The sequence below is a fragment of the Heterodontus francisci genome, chromosome 11 (genome assembly GCF_036365525.1).
Source record: "Heterodontus francisci isolate sHetFra1 chromosome 11, sHetFra1.hap1, whole genome shotgun sequence".
NCBI classification, from domain to species: domain Eukaryota; kingdom Metazoa; phylum Chordata; class Chondrichthyes; order Heterodontiformes; family Heterodontidae; genus Heterodontus; species Heterodontus francisci.
In genome coordinates this window covers 103,485,481-103,510,651 of record NC_090381.1, presented here as the reverse complement: position 1 = coordinate 103,510,651, position 25,171 = coordinate 103,485,481, and the positions used below count along the sequence as shown (strand labels likewise).

At 41.9% G+C, this 25,171-nt stretch overlaps 2 protein-coding genes across 9 annotated transcripts in view; one reads left to right on the top strand and one right to left on the bottom strand.

Annotated features, from left to right (window-relative positions):
• The window catches only part of LOC137375437 (mediator of RNA polymerase II transcription subunit 12-like protein), a 604,549-nt gene that overhangs the window by 334,598 nt on the left and 244,780 nt on the right, over positions 1 to 25,171 (bottom strand). For 7 of the 8 annotated variants that reach the window (XM_068042658.1, XM_068042659.1, XM_068042662.1 and 4 more), the window contains one exon: positions 2,490 to 2,603. The exons of the other annotated variant lie outside the window; for it this stretch is intronic. In XM_068042658.1, the coding sequence (XP_067898759.1) occupies positions 2,490 to 2,603 (114 nt within the window). The remainder of the gene's footprint in view (positions 1 to 2,489; positions 2,604 to 25,171) is intronic. 8 annotated transcript variants of the gene reach the window in all.
• Positions 7,432 to 17,385, top strand: LOC137375438 (P2Y purinoceptor 14-like). The gene is made up of 2 exons (XM_068042666.1): positions 7,432 to 7,501; positions 14,335 to 17,385. Exon 2 carries the CDS (start codon positions 14,343 to 14,345, stop codon positions 15,423 to 15,425), a length of 1,083 nt encoding a protein of 360 aa, XP_067898767.1. The 5' UTR covers positions 7,432 to 7,501; positions 14,335 to 14,342; the 3' UTR covers positions 15,426 to 17,385.

The following is a 25,171-nucleotide window of genomic DNA, read 5'->3' as shown; positions in this document are numbered from 1 at the left end:
CAAAAGAGGACACAAACAACCTCCCAAAAATGTTAGGGAACCAGGGGTCTAATGAGAGGGAGGAACTGAAGGAGATCAGTATTAGTAAAAACAAAAGTGCTAGGGAAATTAATGGTGTTAAAGGCTGACAAATCCCCAGGGTCTGATAATCTACATCCCAGAGTACTAAAGGAAGTGGCCCTGGAAATAGCGGATGTATTGATGATCATCTTCCAAAATTCTATAGACTCTGGAGCATATGATGGAATGCATCCCAGGGTACTAAAAGAGATGGTGGGAGAAATAGCAGGTGCGCTGGCGGTAATTTTCCAAAATTCGCTGGACTCTGGGGTAGTCCCAGCAGATTGGAAAACAGCAGATGTGACACCACTGTTTAAAAAGGGAGGTAGACAAAAGATGGGGAATTATAGACCGGTTAGCTTAACCTCTGTAGTGGGGAAGATGCTTGAGTCTATTATCAAGGAAGAAATAGCAGGGCATCGCGATAGAAATTGTCCCATTGGACAGACGCAGCATGGGTTCATGAAGGGCAGGTCATGCTTGACAAATCTTTTGGAATTCTATGATGACATTACGAGCAAGGTGGACAATGGGAACCCAGTGGATGTGGTGTACCTAGATTTCCAAAAGGCCTTCGACAAGGTGCCGCACAAGAGGCTGCTGCATAAGATAAGGATGCATGGCGTCAGGGGTAAAGTATTAGCATGGATAGAGGATTTGTTGACTAACAGGAAACAGAGAGTGGGGATAAATGAGTGCTATTCTGGTTGGCAGTCAGTCACTAGTGGTGTGCCTCAGGGATCGGTGTTGGGACCGCAATTATTTACAATTTATATAGATGATTTGGAGTTGGGGACCACGTGTAGGGTGTCAAAGTTTGCAGATGACACTAAGATGAGTGGCAGAGCAAAGTGGGCAGATGACTGTGAAACTTTGCAGAGGAACATAGATACATTGAGTGAGTGGGCAAAGGTCTGGCAGATGGAATACAATGTTAATAAATGTGAAGTCATTCATTTCGGTAGGAGTAACAATAAAAAGGATTATTACTTGAATGGTAAAAAGTTGCAGCATGCTGCTATGCAGAGGGACCTGGGTGTCCTTGTGCATGAATCGCAGAAGGTTGGTCTGCAGGTACAGCAAGTAATTAGCAAGGCAAATGGAATTTTGTCCTTCATTGCTAAAGGAATTGAGTTTAAAAGCAGAGAGGTTATGTTGCAGCTGTATAAGGTACTGGTGAGGCCGCACCTGGAATACTGTGTGCAGTTTTGGTCTCCTTACTTGAGAAAGGATGTACTGGCACTGGAGAGGGTGCAGAGGAGGTTCACTAGGTTGATTCCGGAGTTGAGGGGGTTGGCTTATGAGGAGAGACTGAGTAGATTGGGATTATATTCATTGGAATTCAGAAGAATGAGGGGGGATCTGATAGAAACATATAAAATTATGAAGGGAATAGATAAGATACAAGTAGAGAGGATGTTTCCACTGGCAGGTGAAGCTAGGACAAGAGGGCATAGCCTCAAGATTAGAGGGAGCAGATTTAGGACTGAATTAAGAAGGAACTTCTTCACCTAGAGGGTTGTTAATCTATGGAATTCCTTGCCCAGTGAAGTAGTTGACGCTTCTTCAGTAAACGTTTTTAAAGCTAAGGTAGATATATTTTTGAACAATAAAGGAATTAAGGGATACGGTGAGAGAGCGGGTAAGTGGATCGGAGTCCACAAAAAGATCAGCCATGATCTTATTGAATGGCGGAGCAGGCTTGAGGGGCCGGACGGCCTACTCCTTCTCCTAGCTCTTATGATCTTATGATCTATTGCAGGTTTGCCAAAACAACTAACCTGCATTATAAACAATAACCTGTATTATCCTAAACCTGAGATTTTATTACTGCTTTGAAATGCACAGATCACTCATTGCTCTTTGTCACTTTGTTTTGGTTTTAGAAATAACAGAGAGCAGACAGAAACTTAATCTGAACAAAAACAATACTGGGATTTATTTCACCATATCTTACTGCAGAAAAATCATAGACCTTTAACCAACTAATTTACTCTATCATCAACCCTCAAGACATTTTCATGGCTACCTCTACAGAAACCTACGCAACTGTGAGCAGAACAAACTATCTAGCCACGACAAACAATCGCACCAACTCCACGTGTCTTTACCACTCAACAGGCTTCACAACATTTATTGCTACTGCCCATTCATTAATTTGCATCATCGGAGTCATTCTCAACAGCCTCGCATTTTGGGTGTACTTCTGTCACATTCCCAGCAGCAATTCCATTATAATCTACTTGAAGAACCTGGTCATAGCTGACTTCATGCTGATCTTATCGCTACCGATAAAAATCCTCAGAGACAGTAAATTGGACTCCAAGTCAGGCCTGAACAAAATGTACTGCAATTTTGTAGCTTGCATCTTCTATTTGAATATGTATGCCAGTATTTCTTTTCTAGGATATATTGCAGCCACCAGATACCTGAAAATTGTCAGACCACTCAAAACATACGCATTTCAAAATCTGAAGACTGCCAAACTTCTTTCGCTGGGAACCTGGGGTGTTCTCTTCTTCCTCGGACTGTCTTTTGTGCTCCTAGTAAATATGGAAAAGCAGTCAATGCCACCAAATTCTCTGATCTGCATTAAAACTGGAAAGCAACAAATTACATACATGTTTGCCCACATTTCTGGCCTGATCGTGTTTCTGTTTGTGTTGGTTGGGCTTTGCTTCTTTTACTTTCAGATTTCAAGTCAACTGAGACAGTCCCCTTCTTCACAGTCACTGAAAAGGCAAACCAAGGCGAAGAACAACATTCTAATCCTGATTGTTGTATTCTTAGTTTGCTTTGTGCCCTACCATATCGTAAGGCTTCCTTATGTTTTAAGTCTGACAAAGGTAATTCCAGATTGCCACTGGAAAAGGATTTTGTACTATGCTAAGGAATCTTCCCTTATACTGTCAGCGCTTAATGCATGCTTTGATCCAGTGATCTACTTTCTGTTTTGCAAGGCATTTAGGTCTAAGTTAGGCCTGGATAAAAAGGGAAAGGATTTGTACCTCAATGAAGTTTCTGTACCTGCTAATGCATCACATATTGCACTTGATTAATCCATTCATTTTCACATCTGCAATGAGCAGACGTGAATTTAATCCCATGTTAAAGAATACAACGTCTTCCAGGAGCAAAGGGAATTTGGCCCATAAAATCCATTTCCTCCCAAGACCACTTACAAATGGAACAATCAGAAGCCACATGCAACCAAGGAACATAGGAACAGGCCATTTAGCCCCTCGAGTCTCTTCTACTATTCAATGAGATCATGGCTAATCTGTGACCTAACACCTTTGCTCCTTATCCCTTAATACCTTCGGTTAACAAAAGTGTATTAATCGTCAACCTAAATTTAACAATTGATCTAGCAACAATTTCCATTACTTAATCTCCCGAGAGAGTCAACTAGTCATGATTAAAATGTCTAAACAAGTCATCAAGAAAAAATTCAAGATATGAAGCCAGCTGAAAAATAAAGCAAAACTCAGGCCATTTTTTTTTTTAAAAAGCTGAATTATGAGCAATTTAAAGGCCCATTCTAATCCTCATGGTGCATGAGTCATGATGAAGACTCAGTGATTTAATCTAAAAGCCGTTTGCAAAAGTCCTGTTATTTTACATTAAGCTAATATATTAATATTCAAGTTTTGACAAGACAAAGGCACAGGGAGATGTCACCAGGAGGTGAGAATTAACTTAAATAAAAGCAAAATAATGCAGATGCTGGAAATTTGAAATTAAAAACAGAAAGTGCTCAGCCGGTCTGGCAGCATCTGTGGAGGGAGAATCAGAGTTAACGTTTCAGGTCTGCGACATTCAGGTCTGGCAAAAGTTAGAAATGTAATAGGCTTTCAGCAAGTGAAAGGGGGGAGAGGGGATAAAGAACAAAAGAGGTGCGTGAAAAGGTGGAAGGGAGGAGAGATTAAATGACAGAGTTGCCATGGAATAAAAGGCAAAGGGAGTGCTAATAGTTGTAACAAAAGACAAAGCATGAGTTCAGAGAGAGGGTTAATGGCAGAATAATGAACAGCTCTGTCCAATAGCAAAAGCATGCCAAAACAATTTTAAGACAGGTACATGTTTAAAAAAAAATTTAAAACATTAAAAAAAATTTTTAAAGTGCAAACTAACTGTTGGATTCCACAGGTGACTCAATTGATGCATCAGAATGATTGCACCACACCAAGTATTTGACTTTGTTTCTCCCCCTACTATGATTCCATTATTCTACATTCAATTGCAGAAATTCTTTCATGAAATTAGTCCACATAATCTATTTTTCTGGGAATCTATCTATGTCCAAAACTGAGTCAACAGAAAAAAAAACATTTCTTCTGCCCTTTACTCTCATTTGAGACTCTGTAATTTTGAGTTGAAATAATTCTTTTAAAACCACAATCAACAGCCGACTAATAAAACTGCATATTTTAAATGCTCAACAATTGGAACAAGTAATATGTTTAAAATTTCTCTGACATTTGACTGTAATTTACTTTGGTTAGCTAATAGGTTTTGTAATTTTGTTGTGTATTGGCTGTCGCATGGAAACATAAAAAGAAGTTATTTCATCTTTTGGTTTGACAAATTGAATAAAATGTTGATGCATATTTGTAAGTTAAGATCTCTTTCACTTGGTCCTCAGCCACATCCTGGGCTTTCAAAGTAGTACAGAACTTCTCTAACAGTTATAAAAAAAAAAGTTCTGGTCGAGAGGATTGTTGGGTATCTGATAGGCAGCGTGGAACAAAGGAAAGTACAGAACCACAAAAAGCTGCAGTCTACCAGGAAGATCTCAAAAATGACTGCTTTGCTATTATCCATGTCCTCGAATATCTATCCAATTTTTTCCTGCTATTTTCTTTAAAAAGTTGGAGTGGACTCAGTAGCCAGCAGCGAAGCAAGGCTGCTCGCTGAAGAAAGCTACCCAAAAAAAAATCTAGCAATCTTTGTGGAATAGCTTTCCTCTTTCCTGATGTCAGTTTGAATCTGGTGCTGTCAAGGGGATCTCCAGGCATCCACCAATGGTAATTTCATCAAGTAGGGAAAGCAGCCAATCACAATGAAGTTTTCTCACAGACATCAAACCAGGAAGTAAAAAACACAATCCCTTCACACTGAATCTTTTAATTTTACAGATTGTGAAATAAAGGATGGTATCAAGATAGAAGCTAAAATACTACATAAATCTCAAAAATTTAAGAAGTGGAATTTATCATAATGGAGAAATTTGACATTCACCAGATATAAAATTACTCTTTCATGTTTAGCAGTAATTATGCACTTAGTATACTGCTAAAATCATGATTTAAACATTATTCAACAAGGTGCAACTTTTCCAAGGGTTTTTACAGTGTGACTAAGAACATAAGAGTGGAAGTTCTCATTAGTTCAATGATTTCTAATTGATTACAGTCTTGGGCGGGAGGGGGGAATCACAATAGCACACCCGATGCAGAAGCATAGAATCACTGACAGTAACATCAGGATTTCCACATTTAACGATGCATTTGCAGATATAAAAAGTTGCTTCAGTTTCAGAGGAGCAATGATTGATAACACCGACTGCTTCACCTTCACATCAACGGCAAAACTTGAGCCATCTTCATTCTCCACATCACTTGGCGAACCTTTCCACATGTACACCAAAGGTAAACACCATTGCGAATTTTCACAAATGTTTCTTGGGCTTCTACACTAATTTTGCTGTAAAGGTACAAAGTGTGTGGCTCTTCTTTAGTTCACTTGCTTGTACTGCATTTCCACGGTGCACTGCAGATGTAACATATTTTTCCAGAGTCTGGATAACTGAGAAACAATTAGGCAGACAAACTGCAAAATACTTTGCTCGCAAAAAAAGGTTTCAATGTACCAAGAGGTAAGCATTGCACAGATTGTTTATCTGATTTCTTTTACTTTTGTATAAATTCTTTTCTTACAATGATTTTGTCTGGAGGTGTGTTTTTTTTCCCATCTACGAGGGAGATGAAAAGTATACACTGAGCAGAAGATGTCCCCTTCACTGCATACAACAGGTTCATTTTTTAGTGCACAGGAGTTTCGACTCTGCTTTTAGGAACTACCTTATGCAGCATGAGTAAAAGGATTTGGGATCAATCTGAATTTTAATAGCATTGTCAATAAGAAGATGCCTCCTGATAAACTGCCTCAAGTTAATAATGGGCACAAAAAAAAAGTGGAGCCTAGCATATTTAACTGAGGGTGCACTGCATAGACTTTCAATGTCATTCACATGACAAAGCTGAGTGTTGTCCTGTCAGGCACCTCTATTTATCGGAACTATCAATAACTCATGTAGCTAATTTGATAGCTCATTTGACATGCTCTGCCATGACGTCAGAATGTCAAAACATGCTGAAGATTGTGAAGTCCTTGAGTTGGACATTGAGAGGACTGCTGCATTACTGTGCCCTGAGACTGAGTGTCGCAGGTTAGACAGCTGGTACTGAAGCTAAAATGACAATCCAATTGCATGGAGATTTTGGCACCATTGCTATTTATAGGTTTATAACTATAGTTTTTATTACATACAACATTTACTTGTTCTCCCACCCCTCCGTCAATGATTGGGCTCCACAGGCCTAAATGAAAAAAGTGAGATGGGCGGCAGTTAATTTCTCCAATGAGCCTTTCAGAACACAAGCTCCTGCGCCATACGGGACACTGACACTCTGGGCAAAGCGGTTTCTCCTGAATTCCCTATTAGATTTGAGTGTCTAATATGATCTTTAGCCTTGGATTCCCTACAAAAAGAAGCATTTTCTCCATTTCTCATCGATCGAACACTTTTGTGATCTCAAAGACCTCCATCAGGTTACTTCTCAGCCTCCTCTTTTCTGCAGAAAGAGCTCCAGTCTGTTCAGCCTTTCCTGATAATTATACCCTCTCGGTTCTGTCATCACCCTTGTAAATCATTTTTGCACCTTCTCCAGTGCCTCTATATTATCATATGGAGACCAGAACTCCAATGTAGACTCACCAAGGTGGCACAGATTGCTGAATAAACTCAAATCCAGAAAACTGCATATCACATGATAAAGTGCCAAATAGTTTTTGTAAATTAAAATGTTAAAACCTGGGTATGATATGAAAAGCGTACACGAACAAAACCATAGGCTGCATAAATAGATCTTTAAATTAAGACAAGTAACCCACTTCCTCTTGTACATCCCAATTGCTTAAAGTCACAATGCTAGCCTGAAGGAGAAGTCAACTAAGCTAAACTGCTTCATTAGACTATTCATTTCGCTACTTACAACTTCTGGTTAAAGGAAATGCTGAACACCACAAATTGATCAAGAAGATCATGAGGGAAAAAAAAAACATTTTGTTGTGCAGGCCAGTTGAGTCCAGTATCTCTGACTAAACAGTGGATCTTACTGACACAGTGATACGTACCACATCAAAAACTGTCAGTCAGGTAGGTGATTTTTCTTTTGCGTTTGTGGGATTATATACAGTGACCACAATAAGATCATCTGTGTCAAGTTGAAACTGTTAATTTCTTGCAGAACTTTCTGTGCCGTTCTGGAATGATTTTACACATCAAGTGTTTTTGAAGTTAGTTTGAGGACATTGGCAGATAGAATAATCAAGAAAGTTAAAGGCAAACCGTCAGTGAACTCAAAAGCATGCAAATAATAATTTTAATCCCATGTCAGTATTCACTGCATTCAGTTTTGTTGACTTCAAGGCATTTAGGTTAAGGTTACTGCTTACACATAAGAAATAGGAGGCGGTCCTTCGGCCCCTCGAGTCTGCTCCACCATTCAATAAGATCATGGCGGATCTGACCATGGCCTCAACTCCACTTTACCGCCTGTCTCCCATAACCGCGACTCCCTTGTAGATCACAATTTATCTCAGCCTTGAATATATTCAATGACCCAGCTTTCTGAGGTGAAGAATTCCAAAGAGTAACAATCCCCAGAGTGAAGAATTCCCTCCTCATCTCCATCTTATATGGGAAATCCCTTATTTTCAAACAGTGACCACAAGTTGTGAGGGAAATCTCAGAGCAACGTAACTCTATTAAATGGATATGCAATTTAATTAGGCACTTCCCATTAAAGCAATCTTCCCTCTGTCTATTTGTTACTTCTATAACAACAAGGTAGCGGTCAGCACTACCATATCCGAGTCAGAAGATTATGGGTTCAAGGCCAACTCCAGAAACTTAAGCACATAATCGAGGCTGACACTTCGGTGCAGTACTGAGGAAGTGAATGGCACTGCATAAGTGTATTCTGACTTTTGTTTCAACAAAGGTAGGCTTGAGTGCCAGAAGTTTTGGGAAACAAACATTAAGTCAATGTTTTAAAACAAATTTTGTTCAAGAGCATCCTTCCACCGAACTCAAAACCTGACATCCTTCTAACTTCCTCTCTTAACTTTTCATGTTCAGTACAAAAACCAATTGCCATATTTTGAGAATTACAGTCGCACGGAATTATAAGAATTAGTTGCATAACTCCCTTCATTTGACTGCTTTACAAAAATATATTGGCAATGCCTGCCTCACTGTCTCACACACACTTGAAGCACACTTCTGTGAATCCCGGAAACTGTCATATAACAGCAAAATGTTTTGCATAATCACAGACAAATAGAAAAGTAGATAATAGGGATGAAAACAGAATGCACTGGAATCACACAGCAGGTTTATTAGCACTTTAGGATACATGAGCATTTAGGTTTTTATTTAAAATTTCCAACATGAACAAACCATTAACAGATAACCCTTTCTTTAAACAAAAACACTTTATAACATACTTAACTACAACGCGAAAAGATACCTTTCACATATTTTGACACTCATCATAATTAAATCCTCCAGCAATTTCTTGCAGCAAGCATTCCTTTTTGTAAAACAGTTTGATAATTGGTGACTTACGTCGACCCATTTTACCTTACAGATCTCTTTTCTCTCCATCATTTCCTTTATACTAGCAAGGTCAATCCTGAAACTTTTCTCAATGACACTCTTTGCCAAATGAACATTATCCCATCAAGAACTGTTATCAATGTAGCATTCAAATGTCAAACTTTTCTCAGAATAACCCTTATATAAGATAACCTTCAAAATGTTTGCCAAGTACAATCCCATATCTATCACTTCTACTAGTGCCAGTGTTTCTGCAGCTACAGTAGTTTCAGCTGCCTTTTAATTTTCTTGGCTTCCGAGGTCATTCCATTTTCCCCCACCAAGAATATATTAAATCCATCTGCACTCGAAATTCCACCTGGAAGACTGGCATGGGAAGCATTACTAAAAAGGACTAATTTCATGTCTTTCAGATCACCTAGGGCTGGAAACTTGAATATGCTTTGCACTAAATTTAATGAAATGTTTTATTTGTCCTCAAAATCTTCTCAATTGTAGCGCACTCCATCACTGTACTAAGTTCCAATACATCATAACTGGCATCAGGTCTTGGCTGAGTACATAACCAATTTTACTGTCCAACCAAGCTTCTTAACTGCTCTGTTTCTTCTTTGGATGCAAAATCATCTTTCTGCGATGACCTGGCCCGATTTATCGTGATACGATTAATGGTGTCTAGATGTGATTGTTGATTCAAGGTTATCCTGACCTATTCTGATTAATGTCTGACCCTATATATTTAGAAGTCCCTGAAGCCTGACTTGCAATATTAAATTCCCCTTTTATCTATACCAGTCGCTCAAATTTGGCAGGACCTCCCAAAGAAAATCATTGACATGCATCACAAAGATACCTTTGAGTTTCTCTTTGTGATATCAGTGGAACATTGCTGGATCTGCTTTCAGCAGAATACAGCCTACTTTCAACAAGACAGGCCTAACTGAGTAATAACATACTCTGGGTGCATCATTCAATCCACAAACACATTTGTTTAACTTCCATAGTTCCCCTTCTACATCACTCACTTCTTTAGGTGGTTTCAAAAATTCTTCTCTTTGAAATTTTTCATCCTGAAAAAATATGGCTTTTACAAACAATCGACCTACATTCTCACAACTATGTGGCTGAACAAGCTAAGAACACATGGGATCCAGGGTGAGCTAGCAAATTGGATGCAAAATTGGCTTGGTGATAGGAGGCAGAGGGTGGTAGTGGAGGGTTGTTTTTCAGATTGGAGGCAGGTGACCAGTGGAGTGCCGCAGGAATCGGTGCTGGGCCCTCTGTTGGTTGTCATATATATTAATGACTTGGATGTGAATGTAAGGGGCATGATTAGTAAGTTTGCAGATGACACCAAAATTGGTGGTACAGTGGACAGTAAAGAAGGTTGTCTAAGGTTACAATAAGATATAGATCAACTGGGAAAGTGGGCAAGGGGTTGGCAAATAGAATTTAACGCAGACAATTGCGAAGTGATGCATTTTGGGAAGTTAAACCAGGGCAGGACATATACAGTGAATGGCAGGGCCCTGGGGAGTGTTGTTGAGCAGAGACACCTTGGGGTGCAAATAGTTAGCTCCCTGAAAGTGGCAACACAGGTAGACAGGGTGGTGAAGAAGGCGTATGGCATGCTTGCCTTCATCGGCCAAGGCACTGAGTACAAGAGTTGGAACGTCATGCTACAGTTGTGCATAACGTTGGTTAGGCCGCATTTGGAGTACTGTGTGCAGTTCTGGTCGCCGCACTACAGGAAAGATGTGATTAAGCTAGAGAGGATGCAGAAAAGATTCACAAGGATGTTGCCTGGTTTGGAGGGCTTGAGTTATAAAGAGAGATTGGATAGGCTGGGTCTGTTTTCGCTGGAGCAAAGGAGGCTGAGAGGGGACATGATAGAAGTATATAAAATGATGAGAGGCATAAATAGGGTAGATAGCCAGAGCCTGTTTCCCATGATAAGGGTGACTAAAACTAGAGGGCATAGATTTAAGGTGAGAGGGAGGAGGTTTAAAGGGGATCAAAGGGGTAAATTTTTCACACAAAGAATAGTGAGCATCTGGAATGAGCTGCCTGAGGAGGTGGTGGAGGCAGGAACAGTAGCAACATTTAAGAGGCATCTGGACAGGTGCTTGAATGAGCAAGGCATAGAGGGATATGGAATTAATACAGGCAGGTGGGACGAGTACAGATAGGCATAATGGTCGGCATGGACGCAGTGGGCCGAAGGGCCTGTTTCTATGCTGTATGACTCTGACTCTACGACTCTATGACATTTCAAAGATTACTTTTCCGAATGGGGGTCCACTCAAGCGTCTTGATCACCAAGTCTCTCTCCGAACCCCAAGCCACTAGTCTCACATTAGCCTAATACGTCCCATCTGGGTGTATTTTATCCGTACTTATCTACCTGTGTGATAAGGCTGGATATACCCCATCTTGCCCTTCAGAATGGACAACAAATTCCTGCTGACTGTCCAGTTTTGCCTCTCATCAATTTTTCTTCTAATTTGTTTTCAGCCATCATAACTTCCTGATTAGGAGGGCTTCGACTTCTAGTATTGTTGCTAGATTGTTCTGTAATCCTTGTTCTATCACATAGCCTAGTCAAGCTGCAACCCCTACTTGCCTTCTTATCTCTTCTTGAACTACAGCTACAGGATCTCCCGCTCCCACTATCAGATGTTGGGTCACCAGTATGTGATAGTTTCCGATTGCCAGAGTCACTTCCTGGCCCACAATGGGGGCTCGCACTATGCTTTTCTACTTTCCACCAATCCATCTCATTTTGCCAGTCCATAGATCTTACCTCTTGGTCCGTCATCTTGGACGTTTAGCCAATGTTTGAATTTGCCGGTGGCTTTCCCTGTGCTCCCTACAATGGTCACATCCTTCCATTTATTGGACGCTTCTGGTATGTACGTTACCATGGTACCGATGTTACACAGTTGTCCTTTGCACCAGTATCACTTGGTCTATCGTCATCCAGACCCTTATCTATTGCATTCTGTTCCTCATAACCATCAAACATATGACAATGTGAGGTACAGGGTGACTCATCACCGTCTACTAATTGTTCAGATTCTGCACGTTTATAAGCAATCCCGATTAACCTAGCTGAATGGACCCCAATTGTTTGACTACCATATTGGAGAGACACAATCCTCCCATTATACCCTACCACTTTACATGGACCTTTCCACTTTTTCCGACCCTCTCTTTTATAATATATTATATAGCCAGGATTAAAGTTTATCTCAGATGGTCTTATATGATGTCGTAAGGCTCGCCGAATTTTCTGAGACTTCTTCCTTGATGAATGCCCTTCCTGCATGTAGGCATTCAAGTGCTCAGAGAAGGTGGAACTAACTGAAGTCCCTTCTAATGTTGGGGAATAATCACATAGTACAGAATGTATTTCAGGACTCTTCCCAAAGACCAACTGATATGGACAACAGTCCCCAACCATTTGAAGCAAATTGTTTGCATGGACTGTTCCAGGGCAGACGTTAGCTTGCAATTTGGTTAGTCTGTTAAGATCTTATCCAGCATCTCATCAGTCACCACCTGATTTCTTTCAGAGTCCATTACTGAAAGGACTTTCAGCTGCAGTGTTCATCACGACAATGTTCATATTTTCGTACATTTCTCTAAACTCATGATTGGCAAATCTCCACCCCCACCCCCAATCAGGAACTTAGCCAGTGCCCCCATTTCTGCATGATTTTATCTACAATCACTCTTTTGTCTTTCCCATGAAGAAAGACTGAATCTTGTTGCATGTCTATGAAATGCAAAATGAAAATGTTTCTGCCACACCTTTAAATCAATAGCTACTATTTCATTAAAGTCTCATGCTAATTGCAGACTTACAATAGGCCATGATGGTATCCTCAGATACCTTCTTCCACATATAACATTTTTCACTAATCTCTTCAATAAGCTTTGTATACTCATCATCAACCACCCCCGTATTGTTTAGCAGGATTTTTAACCTGTGACAAACTACCTTCAAGACAATTTGCTTTGTTTTTCTTTCAAACTGCTATTACCTGATGCCATTTACACTTCTTTAATATTCTTATTAGAAATGCTGGGCTTTGTTAAAGGGATTTCCTGATTGTTAAATCAGTAGATTTGCAATTTACCCAAACAAAATTGCTTTATCATGTTGCATGTCTAATTCCATTTGTGCCTTTTCATTGGAAGGCTTGCTCAGCAGCAAGGGTAGCTCACTAGACATGACATCCGTACTAATAAAGTGGCTTACTCCAGCTATTCTGCATGGAATCACCACCTTTTTCAGTGACCTTAATGTGTTGTCATTCCAGATACTAAAGCAAGTGGCATTTTCATGTTCCGACCTTACTTCAATCCTTGCTACTGACTGACTCTAAATAACATTTCTACCAATCTGTTCCACACACTGTGGATGTGCAACCACTGTCCAAAATGATGCAATTAAGTGAATTGCGAGTGGTACACTCATGACTGGACTGAAGCTTCCTGTGACCAGTACAATTCCCTCAACAATTCTTAGTTACCCATCGTCACCTACAGGCAACCATCCTCTGCTACCATGTTAAATGGATCCAAGCCAAATGGTGAAGAAAGAGACGCATTTTTTGTCAGTTGGTTTATTCACAGAATGCAGCATTACCTATCGCTGCCTCACGCAAGCTCACATCCTGTGCCCCAGGAAGCTGTCATTTTATCCCCACTCAGTCTTTAATTATACAATGCCCTTCATCTGTTTGCCGCGACATAATTAACTGACCATTAACAGGTTTCCCTCATGTAGTTGGTGGTGTTCATCTCAATTAGTAAAATTGTATGATTCATTTACCAGAATCCAGCACATTAGATCCCGAGCATTCAACAGTAATATATTAAATACACTACTGTTCGGTTTCTAACATTACAACAGTGACTACACTTCAAAAGTACTTCATTAGCAGTAAAGCACTTTGGGATGTCCTGAATTGATGAAAGGTGCTGCATTAATGCAAGTTCTTTCTTTCAAGAACAAGCAGCACAAAGTCTAACAGTAGTTAGAGTTTGTCACAATGATGCAGAATTTGTTATAGCAAAGGGTTCCTGTTAAAGATGGGCAGTGTTAAATGCCTTTCACTGAGAAAAACCTATGTTTGCTTTTTCACAAAGCACATCAAGTGTGTTGTAATAATCACCTGTTGTATTACTAAGGTTCCATGATGCATGCAAATAATAATTAAATAATGATTATTCAATAAAATACTGCCTGCCCACTCCCATCCCACCAAGCATATTTTGCTTTTCAAGGACTGATGCATCTTTTAGAAAATTGCTACATGACATTTTTCAAGAAAAGTAACCTATTCTACCTTAACATTCAGATGTGTTGATGGCTGACCCGACAGCAAGCATCAAAATCGTCACCACGACAAATTCCTCTGACAACATCACTTGCCAGCTTATTTCCAAAGGCTTTACAGAGTTTACAATTATTGCCTATTCATTAATTTGTACAGTTGGAATCATTCTCAACAGCCTGGCTTTCTGGGTGTACTTCTGTTACATTCCCAACAACAGCATCATCATCATCTATTTAAAGAACCTGGTCATAGCCGATTCCTTGTTGGTCCTGTCACTGCCACTAAGAATCATCGGAGAAAACAAAGTGGACTCCAGAATACTGAGAAAGATCTACTGCAATTTTGCAACGTGCATCTTCTATTTGAACTTGTATTCCAGCATTCTCTTCCTGGGATACATTGCGGCCACTAGATATCTGAAAATTGTCAAACCACTCAGAAAATATGCATTTCAAAATCTCAAATCTGCAAAAGTTATCTCCATAGGAACCTGGTGTGTACTCCTCAGCCTCGGAGTTTCATACATATTCCTGACAGGGAAAATGTCTCCCCAAAACAGTACAAAAACAACCTGCTTCGAACTCAAAAGTGATACAGGAAGTTACTGGCACATATGTCTCCATACTGGAGGTACAATTTTATTTTTTTGTGTGCTCTTTGGGCTTTGCTTCTTTTACTTTCAAACTGCAAAGCGACTTGACAAATCCCCATCTCCAAACTCACTCAAAAAGCAAGCCAAGGCAAAGAACAACATTCTAATCCTCCTTGCTGTGTTCTTAGTCTGTTTTGTTCCCTACCACATCATAAGGCTTCCTTACATTTTAAGTCAGACAAATGTCATTTCTGGATGCTTTTGGAAAAAGACGCTCTACCACTTGAAAGAATCTGCCATTGTGCTATCAACGCTTAACGCGTGCTTCGATCCAGTGATCTACTTTCTGTTTTGCAAGGCATTTAGGTCAAAGATAGGCCTGGACAAAAAGTCAAAGGGCAATGATACACGCCACGATCCATCCTTATGTGCTAATGTTTCACAATCCATACTCGACGAGCCCACCAACAGCCACTTCAATGTGAAAGAGTGCAACATTAATCTTGCAAAGTTATCTTGAACCTGCCCTTGATTATTCTAATTTGATAATCTAATAATAAGAAGGAAACAGCAAACAAATTCAGTGGGGCTGAAAAAATATTGGTTGGAGGATGGGATGAATGAAGATATTGAATTTATGTAATGCCTACCCCAAAAGTACTTGAGAGCGTTTGAGTTGTTTTTGGAGTGTAATCACATTTTTGTCATCTTGTCAAAACAGTGACCAAATTACACATAGCAAGTTCCTACAAAACTGCAATGAGATAAATCAAGTTAGTCTTCCATTGGTGATGTTGGATGAGGGATACAAGTTAGCCAAGGAAGAGATTAAGACCTCAAATTGAACTATACCCTGGAACCTCTGCGATGATAATCACCAGCAACAATGGCATTCACCGAAGTTCCCGTTTACTCAAGTCTTTCAATAGGAATTTATTGCAGCCACACCCACTCTCTCCAATATCATTTGGCCTGGACGCTATACAGGTATAGACGATCACAGCTCTCATTATGTGAATGGAAACCTCCCTAATCTGCAGCTGTTAACAGTTGCTTTAAAAATCATCAGCCAAATGCTCAGAAGTTTCCAGAAAGTGCAAAGCTGTGGTACGCCATACTAAGGCTGAAAAAAACAAATTTTTTTGCACCAAAAGAAAGAGTAGCTGGTGATAAATATACATTTAAAAACTCTGAACTCTGCATCACAAGATATTAATCTTGCAATTTTGCCTATGTCAGTACAAAGCACAATATAACTAACAATATTGAATAATTGTTCAGTTTGAATTGCGGGAGCATTATGACCAGGCGAGAAAGGGGTCTTGAGTTCCCTCTCAACCTTCAACTGGTCTTACCCTAACAGGGTTTAATTTTAAACACACCGTGTTTTTCGCTCCCCCTTGGTGAATCCTGGTTCACTGCTCTCCAATTGTAAGGCAAAGAAACCCAGCACGAACAGGTTTTCTTAAGTTCAAAGAAGAAAGGTTGAAATTCATTAAACTTAAACTCTAATTCGGTTATGGTCTATGGATACACGACATGCCCATGCAATACACACATGCAGATAGAGACAGAAAATAAAGAAAAATAAAATGAAAAGGTTTGAGGCAATCTCTGAAGAGGGTTTTGCTACGGTTCTTAGAGCTCACTGTAGCGTCCATGATTGTAGGTAGACCTTGCTTTCATTGGAGCCCAGTATTATTATTAAACCTTGCTCTCTGTAGGCAAACTTTCTCTCTTGGAGTTCATGTGTCTTCAGTGGATTTGGAGTTACGTGAGAAAGAGAGAGAGAGCCAGACAGGAGAGGTCTTCTTCAGTCCAGCTCTCACAGTAGCTGTAGCTAGATTAAACTGGTTTCTGAGCTCTAGTAGAGTTGACAGCATTGTTTACAGGGGGCATAAATTCAGGGTACTTTCAGTGCAGCTTGAGGGCACAGAGTGTAAAGCAGTGAATTTGGTAAGTGAGGAAGTTCAATGAGGGAGGGGCTCCGTTCTTTCGTTTTCTTTCAGCCTCCAGTAGCTGCTTCGCGCTTCAGTACAGGGGAGAAGCTGATTGGTCAGTAACTGGTAGGTTATTCTACTTCTAATTGCAATAAATAGTTTTTCAAGTTATGGTATGGCAGGTTAGCTTGGCTAAGTGGAATGTACATCCTGCGGTACGTGGGAAGTCATGGACGCACCACATGCGTGAGACGAACACACCTGCAGGAAATGTCACCGGCTGCAGAAGCTTGAGCTCTGGGTTTCGGAACTTGAGTCACTGTTGTGCACCCGCGAGGCAGAGGACTACATGGATAGTCCGTTTAGGGAGATGGCCACACCGCAGATTAGGCGCATGCAGGCAGAGAGGGAATGGGTGACCGTCAGGTAGTCCAAGAAAACTAGGCAGGCAGTGCAGGAGTCCCCCGAGTCTATCTTGCTTGCTAATCGATTTTCCATTTTGGATACTGGTGAGGGCGAAGGTTCCTCAGGGGGGTGCAGCCAGAGGAAAGTCCGTGGCAACATGAGAGGCTCAGCTGCAAAGGGTGGGGGGGGGGGGGGGCGGAAAAGAGTGGAAGAGCAATAGTCTTGGGGGATTCGATAGTCAAGGGATCAGACAGGTGTTTCTGCTACAGTAAATGTGACTCCAGGATGATATGTTGCTTCCCTGGTGGCAGGGTCTAGGACGCCTTGGAGTTGCTGAGGAAGATCCTTCTGAGGGACGGTGAACAGCAAGAGGTCTTGGTCCACATTAGTACCAATGACATAGGTAGGAAGAGGGATGAGGTCCTGAAAGTAGATTTTAGGGAGTTAGGAAGGAAATTAAAAAGCAGGACCTCAAGAGCAGTAATCTCAGGATTACTCCAAATGCCACATTCTAGTGAGCATAGGAATAGCAGGATTGATCGATTGAACGTAGGGCGGCACAGTGGCGAGCACCACAGTCTCACAATCCAGCGACCTGGGTTCAGTTCTGGGTACTGCCTGTGCGGAGTTTGCAAGTTCTCCCTGTGACTGCGTGGGTTTCCGCCGGGTGCTCCGGTTTCCACCCACATCAAAAACTTGCAGGTTGTTAGGTAAATCGGCCATTATAAATTGCCACTAGGTAGGTGGTAGGAGAACAGTGAGGATGTGGTAGAGAATATGGGGTTAATGTCGGATTAATATAAATGTGTGGTTGTTGGTCGGCACAGACTCGGTGGGCCGAAGGGCCTGTTTCAGTGCTGTATCTCTAAATAAATAAAAATTGGCGTAGGAGGGAGTTCATCAGATTTCTGAGGCATTGGGACCTGGGTTCTGGGGCAGATGAGATCTGTACAAGATGGATGGGCTACACCTTAACAGAACCAGAACTAATATGCACACAGGGCAATTTGCTAATGCTGTTGGGAAGGGTTTAAACTAGCTTGTCAGAGGATGCGAACCTGAGGGGTAGCTCAAATTGGAAGGAAGTAATGCTGGTAACAGGAGGTAGAAAAGTAGCAAGCGATATTAGAAGGCAGGTGAAACAAAGGCAAGCATCAACTAGGCTTAGAATACAGAATAATGTCAAGACGACAAGGTTTAGGGCACTCTATCTGAATACATGCAGCACTCGCAGCAAGGTAGATGATTTTAAGGCACAAATTGAGGTGAATAGGTATAATCGAATTGTCAGAAACTTGGCTACAGGGTGACCAAGACAGGGAACTGAATATTCAAGGATATTCGACATTTAGGAAGGACAGAAAAAAAAGCAAAAGGAGGTGGTGTTGCACTGATAATAATGGATGGGATCAGTACATTAGTAAGGGAGGGTCTCAGATCAGAAAAACAAAATGTGTAACCTGTTTGAGTGGAGCTAAGAACAGCATGGGGTAGCAAACATTGGCAGTTGTTGTTTATCAGCAACCAAACAGTAGTGGTAGTGTGTGGCATGGTATTAATCAGGACATTAGAGAAGCATTTAGCATGGGTAATACAGTAATTAAGGGTGATTTCAATCTGCACACAGACTGGGTAAACCAATGAGCTCTAATGCTGTGGAGGATGAGTTTCTGGAGTGTGTTAGGAAAGGTTTTCTGGAGCACTATGCTGAGGAACCGACTAGAGAACAGGCTATTTTAGATGAGGGCTAAATAATAATCATGTTGTAAAAGAACCTCAGGTTCCCATCCTGATAAGATGATAGAATTTCACATTATGTTTGAAAGTGAGATAGTTCAATCTGAAGCCAGGGCATTAAATTTGAACAAAGGAAATTCTGAAGGTATGAGTGGCAAATTGGCTGAGGTGGATTGGGAAAGTACATTAAAAGGTATGACAGTGCAGACAATGGATAGTCTTTCAAGAATTATTACATAGTTTACAGCAACTATATATTACTTCAAGACATGTTTCCAGCAGTTCCTGCAGCCATACCGGTGCCAAACGTCGTGCTCTGCACTACTTTGGACCCCACCAGAAAGGCCGAGAGGGGGGTTTTGACGCTTGGGCAACTCTCAACCCCCATATATTCGCCCAGGCATGCGCCATGGAGAGGTCACTCCATAGTCGCCTCACAGCGACTGAAACAACACGGAAGGCAGCAGTTACGGGTTATAAGTCCAGCTAAATTGGCGTAGAGATTGGGCTCCTTTGTCGGTGGGCGGAAGAGACCAAGGCTAAGGGAGTAAACCCTAACAGAAAATCCGGAGCGGAACCCCGTCGGCGGTCATGTAAGAACCTGTCACTCTAGAATTGGCCTTTATAGCCACTCCAGACGCTGCTCCACAAACCACTGACCACCTCCAGGCGCTTACCCATTGTCTCTCGAGATAAGGAGGCCAAAGAAGAATAATCCCTATCAAAGGAAGTTAAGGATTGTATAAGATTAAAAGAAAAGGCCTATAAAGTTGCCAGAAATAATAGTAAACGTAAGGACTGGGAGGATTTTAGAAGACAGCAAAGGAGGGCCAAGAAACCGATAAGGAAAGGGAGAATACAACATGAATGTAAACTAGAAAAAAGAATTAAAAATGGACTGTAAAAGCTTCTATAGGTACTTTAACAGGAAATGTTTGGCTTAGACAAAGGTGGGTCCATTGTAGGCAGAATCAGGAGTATTTATACTAGAGAATAGAGAAATGGCAGAGAAGCTAAATGATTACTTTGTGTCTGTCTTCACTGAGGAGACGACAACCAATCTCCCAGAATTAGATATCCAAAGCAACTATTCAGAATGAGGAATTGAAGGAAGTTGGTATTAGTAAGAAGGTTGCATTGGAGAAATTAATCGGGCTGAAGGTTGATGCGTCCCCAGGACCTGAAGTTCTACATCTGAGAGAGTGTTTAAAGAGGTAGCTATGGAGATAGTGGATGCATTAGTGATCATATTTCAAAATTCTATAGATCCTGGAGTGGTTGCTGCAGATTGGAAGGTAGCAAATGTCACCCCACTATTTAAGAAGGGAGGGAGAGAAAAAACAGGGAAGTACAGACCTGTTATCCTTACATCAGTCATTGGGAAAATGCTAAAATCTATTCTAAAGGACGTAATAAATGGACACTTGGATAATAATGATCTGATTGGGCATAGTCAACATGGATTTATGAATGGGAAATAATGTTTGATGAACCGATTGGAGTTTTTGAGGATGTTACTAACAAAATTGATAAAGGGGAGTTGGTGGACGTAGTATACATGGATTTCCAGAAGGCTTTTGATGAAGACAGGAGATAGGTCAGCAAAATTAAAGCACATGGGATAGGAGTTAATATAGTGGCACGGATTAAGGATTGGTTAACAGGCAGAAAGCAGAGAGTAGGAATAAACGGGTCATTCTCATGTTGGCAGGCTGTCACTGTGGGGTACCGCAGAGATCAGTGCTTGGGCCCCAGCTGTTCACAATATATATCAATGATTCGGATGTGGGGACCAAATATAATATTTCCAAGTTTGCAGATGACACAAAACTAGGTGGAAATGTGTGTTGTGAGGAAGATGCAACGCTGCTTCATGGGGATTTGGACAGACTTGGTGAGTGAGCAAGAATGTGGCAGACGGAATATAATATGAAAAAATGCGAGGTTATCCATTTTGGTAAGTGGAACAGATGCACAGAGTATTTCTTAAATGGTAAGGGATTAGAAAATGTACAAAGGGACCTGGGTGTCCTCGTCAATAAGTTACTGAAAGCTAACATGCAGATTCACTCCACCTGATATCAAGGATCGACTGAAGGCACTGGATACTGCAAAGGATATGGGCCCTGAAAATATTCCAGCAATAGTACTGAAGACCTGTGCTCCAGAGCTTGCTGCGCCCCTAGCCAAGTTGTTCCAGTACAGCTACAACACTGGCATCTTCCCTGCAATGTGGAGAATTGCCCAAAATTCCACACAAAAAGCAGGACAAGTCCAACCCGGCCAATTACTGCCCCATCAGCTTACACTCAATCATCAATAAAGTGATGGAAGGTGTCATCAAGCGACACTTGCTTAGCAATAACCTGCACAGTGACGCTCAGTTTGGGTTCCGCCAGGGCCACTCAGCTCCTGACCTCATTGCAGCCTTGGTTCAAACATGGACAAAAGAGCTGAACTCCAGAGGTGAGGTGACAGTGACTGCTCTTGATATCAAGGCAGCATTTGCCCGAATATGGCATCGAGGAGCCCTAGCAAAACTGAAGTCAATGGGAATCAGGGGGAAAACTCTCCACTGGTTGGAGTCATACCTAGCACAAAAGAAGATGGTTGTGGTTGTTGGAGGTCAATAATCTGAGCTCCAGGACATCACTGCAGGGGTTCTTCAGGGTAGTGTCCGAGGCCCAACCATCTTCAGCTGCAACATCAATAACCTTCCTTCAATCATAAGGTCAGAAGTGGGGATGTTCGCGGATGATTGCACAATGTTCAGCACCATTTGCGACTCCTCAGATAATGCAGCAGTCCATGTAGAAATGCAACAAGACCTGGACAATATCCAGGCTTGGGCTGATAAGTTGTAAGTAACATTCACGCCACACAAGTGCCAGGCAATGACCATTTTCAGCAAGAGAGAATCTAACCATCTCCCCTTGACATTCAACGGCACTACCATCGCTGAATCCCCCACTATCAACATTCTGGGGGCTACCATTGACCAGAAACTGAACTGGAGTAGCCATATAAATACCGTGGCTACAAGAGCAGGTCAGAGGCTGGAATCCTGCAGCGAATAACACACCTCGTGACTCCCTAAAGCCTGTCCACCATCGACAAGGCACAAGTCAGGAGTGTGATGGAATACTCTCTACTCGCATGGATGGGTGTAGCTCCAACAACACAAGAAGCTCGACGCCATCCAGGACAAAGCAGCACACTTGACTGGCACCTCATCCACAAACATTCACTCCCTCCACCACCGACGCACAGTGGCAGCAGTGTGTACCATCTACAAGATGCACTGCAGCAACGCACCAAGGCTCCTCAGACAGCAGCGCCCAAATCAGTGACCTCTACCAACTAGAAGGACAAGGGCAGCAAATGCATGGGAGCACCAACACATGCAAGTCCCCCCCCAAGTCACACAGCATCCTGACTTGGAACTTAAGAAGTGTTCCTTCACTATCGCTGGGTCAAAATCCTGGAACTCCCTTCCTAACAGCACTGTAGGTATACCTACCCCACATGGACTGAAGCGGTTCAAGAAGGCAGCTCACCACCACCTTCTCAAGGGCAATTAGGGATGGGCAATAAATGCTGGCCTGGCGAGCGACGCCCACATCCCATGAATGAATAAATTTTAAAATAGCAATTAAAAAGGCGACTGGTCAGTTAGCTTTTATCACAAGATGATGAGAGTACAGGAGTAGTGAAGTCTTGCTTCAATTATACAGAACCTTGTTTACACCGCACATGGAGTACTGTGCGCAGTTTTGGTCCCCTTACCTTATAAAGGATATCATTGCTATAGAGGGAGTGCAACGAAGGTTCACCAGACGTGTTCCCGGGATTGCGGGACTATCCGATGAAGCGAGATTGGGCAAACTGGGCTTGTATTGTCGAGAGTTTTGAAGAATGAGAGGTGATCTCATTGAAACCTACAAAACACTGAAAGGGACAGATAGGGTAGATACAAGTAAAATGTTTTCCCTGGTTGGGGAGTCTAGAACCAGGGGACACAATTTCAAAATAAGGGAGAAGCCACATCGGACAGAGATGTGGAAAAATTTCTTTACTCAAATGGTTGTGAATCTTTGGAATTCTCTACCCCAGAGGGCTGTGGATTAGTCATCGAGTATGTTTGAAATAGATATTTACAGAACTTCCAATAGCAATGACATAAAGAGATATGGGGAGATTGTGGGGAAAAAGGCATTGAAGTGGATGATCACCCATGATCATGTTGAATGGCAGAGCAGGCTCGATGGGCTGAATGGTCTACTCCAGCTCCTATGGTCCTATGTTCATAATTGCTATTCGTGCTCCTCTTCACCTTTATACTTTTTCTTCATTTTCTATACTCTCACTTTCATTTCTCCATTCAGCCAAGACATGTCACCTTCCGAACATACATTGCCATTTCAGTCCAAGCCTGCAAAGCAGGAAACTGAGGGCGCCAGCGATTGTGTAAAGAGTGATCAGCTGTCTGAAATTTCAGCAAAGGCCAGCACAGTTCCTCACATTAGTCATACAAATAATTCCTCTTTCCTAGAAAGAAGGGAACAAGTAAGACTGTGCATTTATCTAGTGCCCCAGGACATCTGAAAGCGCTTCAGAATTGTCAGGCAAAGCCCCACCTGTCAAGGCTGAGGAACCCATTATTTGGCACATGAACGTTAAAACTTAAAGTTGCAAGCCCCTGACTGGTAAGGCATTTTTGTATAGTAACGAGCAATGTTGTAACAAAAGGGACCCAGTTGTTGCTTCCCCAATACACAGAAGTGGTCAACCCAGTTTTAGTCACATGACTAGCTGGCTGCCGTTTTTTTCAATTTCAATCAAAGGATTTGAACTGAGACAAAGCCGCGTGCTCATGGACTAGAGATCTCTCCTGCCTGCCTCCAACTCTTTCCCACAGAACTGAATCTTGTGAAAACACGTGAAACTCAAAGACAGAAAGGTTTCCTATGTGAACAAGGTGTTAAGACGACTCCATTGCCCCAATGAAATGCAAGACCTTATCTTCAATCCAGGACTATTACGAGCTCGAGAAATAGTAACAAGATATTGCCTCAAACTGTTCTACTTATCTTTTTGTTTGCTCTTTTCTGTCCGTATTTGCATGTGTGTATCGGGTGTGCATACGAGCATGGGTGATTGCTTATCTGCTGGCGTTAACCGTATTAGAGTTTAGGTTTAAGGTTCAATAAATTTCATCTCTCTTCTTTAAACTAAAGAAAGCCTGTTTGTGCTCATTTCTTTGCCTTATGATTGGAAAGTTGTGAACAAGGACTCACTGCTCCTGCCCCACTGAACTTATTTCTTCCTATCTTGACTCTATGTTTTCTCCGCTGGTCCAGTCTTCCCACCTACATCCGTGACTCTTCTGACGCCCTACGTCATTTTGACAATTTCCAGTTTCCTGGTCCCAACCGCCTCCTCTTCACTATGGACGTCCAATTGCTCTACACCTCCATCCCCCACCAGGATGGTTTGAGGGCTCTCCGCCTCTTCCTGGAATAGAGGCCCAACCAGTTTCCATCCACCACCACCCTCCTCCGCCTGGCTGAACTTGTTCTCACATTGAACAACTTCTCCTTCAATTCCACGCACTTCCTTCAAGTAAAAGGTGTTGCTATGGGTACCCGCATGGGTCCTTGTTACGCCTGTCTTTTTCCGGATATGTCGAGCATTCTTTGTTCCAGTCCTACTCAGACCCCCTCCCCCAACTCTTTTCCCGGTACATTGATGACTGTATCGGTGCCGTTTCCTGCTCCCGCCCCGAACTGGAAAACTTTATCAACTTTGCTTCCAATTTCCACCCTTCTCTCACCTTAACATGGTCCATCTCTGACACTTCACTTCCCCGACTTCTCTGCCTCCATCTCTGGGGATAGGTTGTCTACTAATATCCATTATAAGCCCACCGACTCTCACAGCTACCTCGACTACACTTCTTCACACCCTACCACCTGTAAGGACTCCATTCCATTCTCCCAGTTTCTCAGTCTCCGAGGCATCCGCTCTGATGATGCTACCTTCCATGACTGTGCTTCTGATATGACTTCCTTTTTCCTCAACCGAGGATTCCCCCCCACTGTTGTTGACAGGGCCCTCAACCGTGTCCGGCCCATTTCCCGCATCTCTACCCTCACCCCTTCCCCTTCCTCCCAGAACCATGACA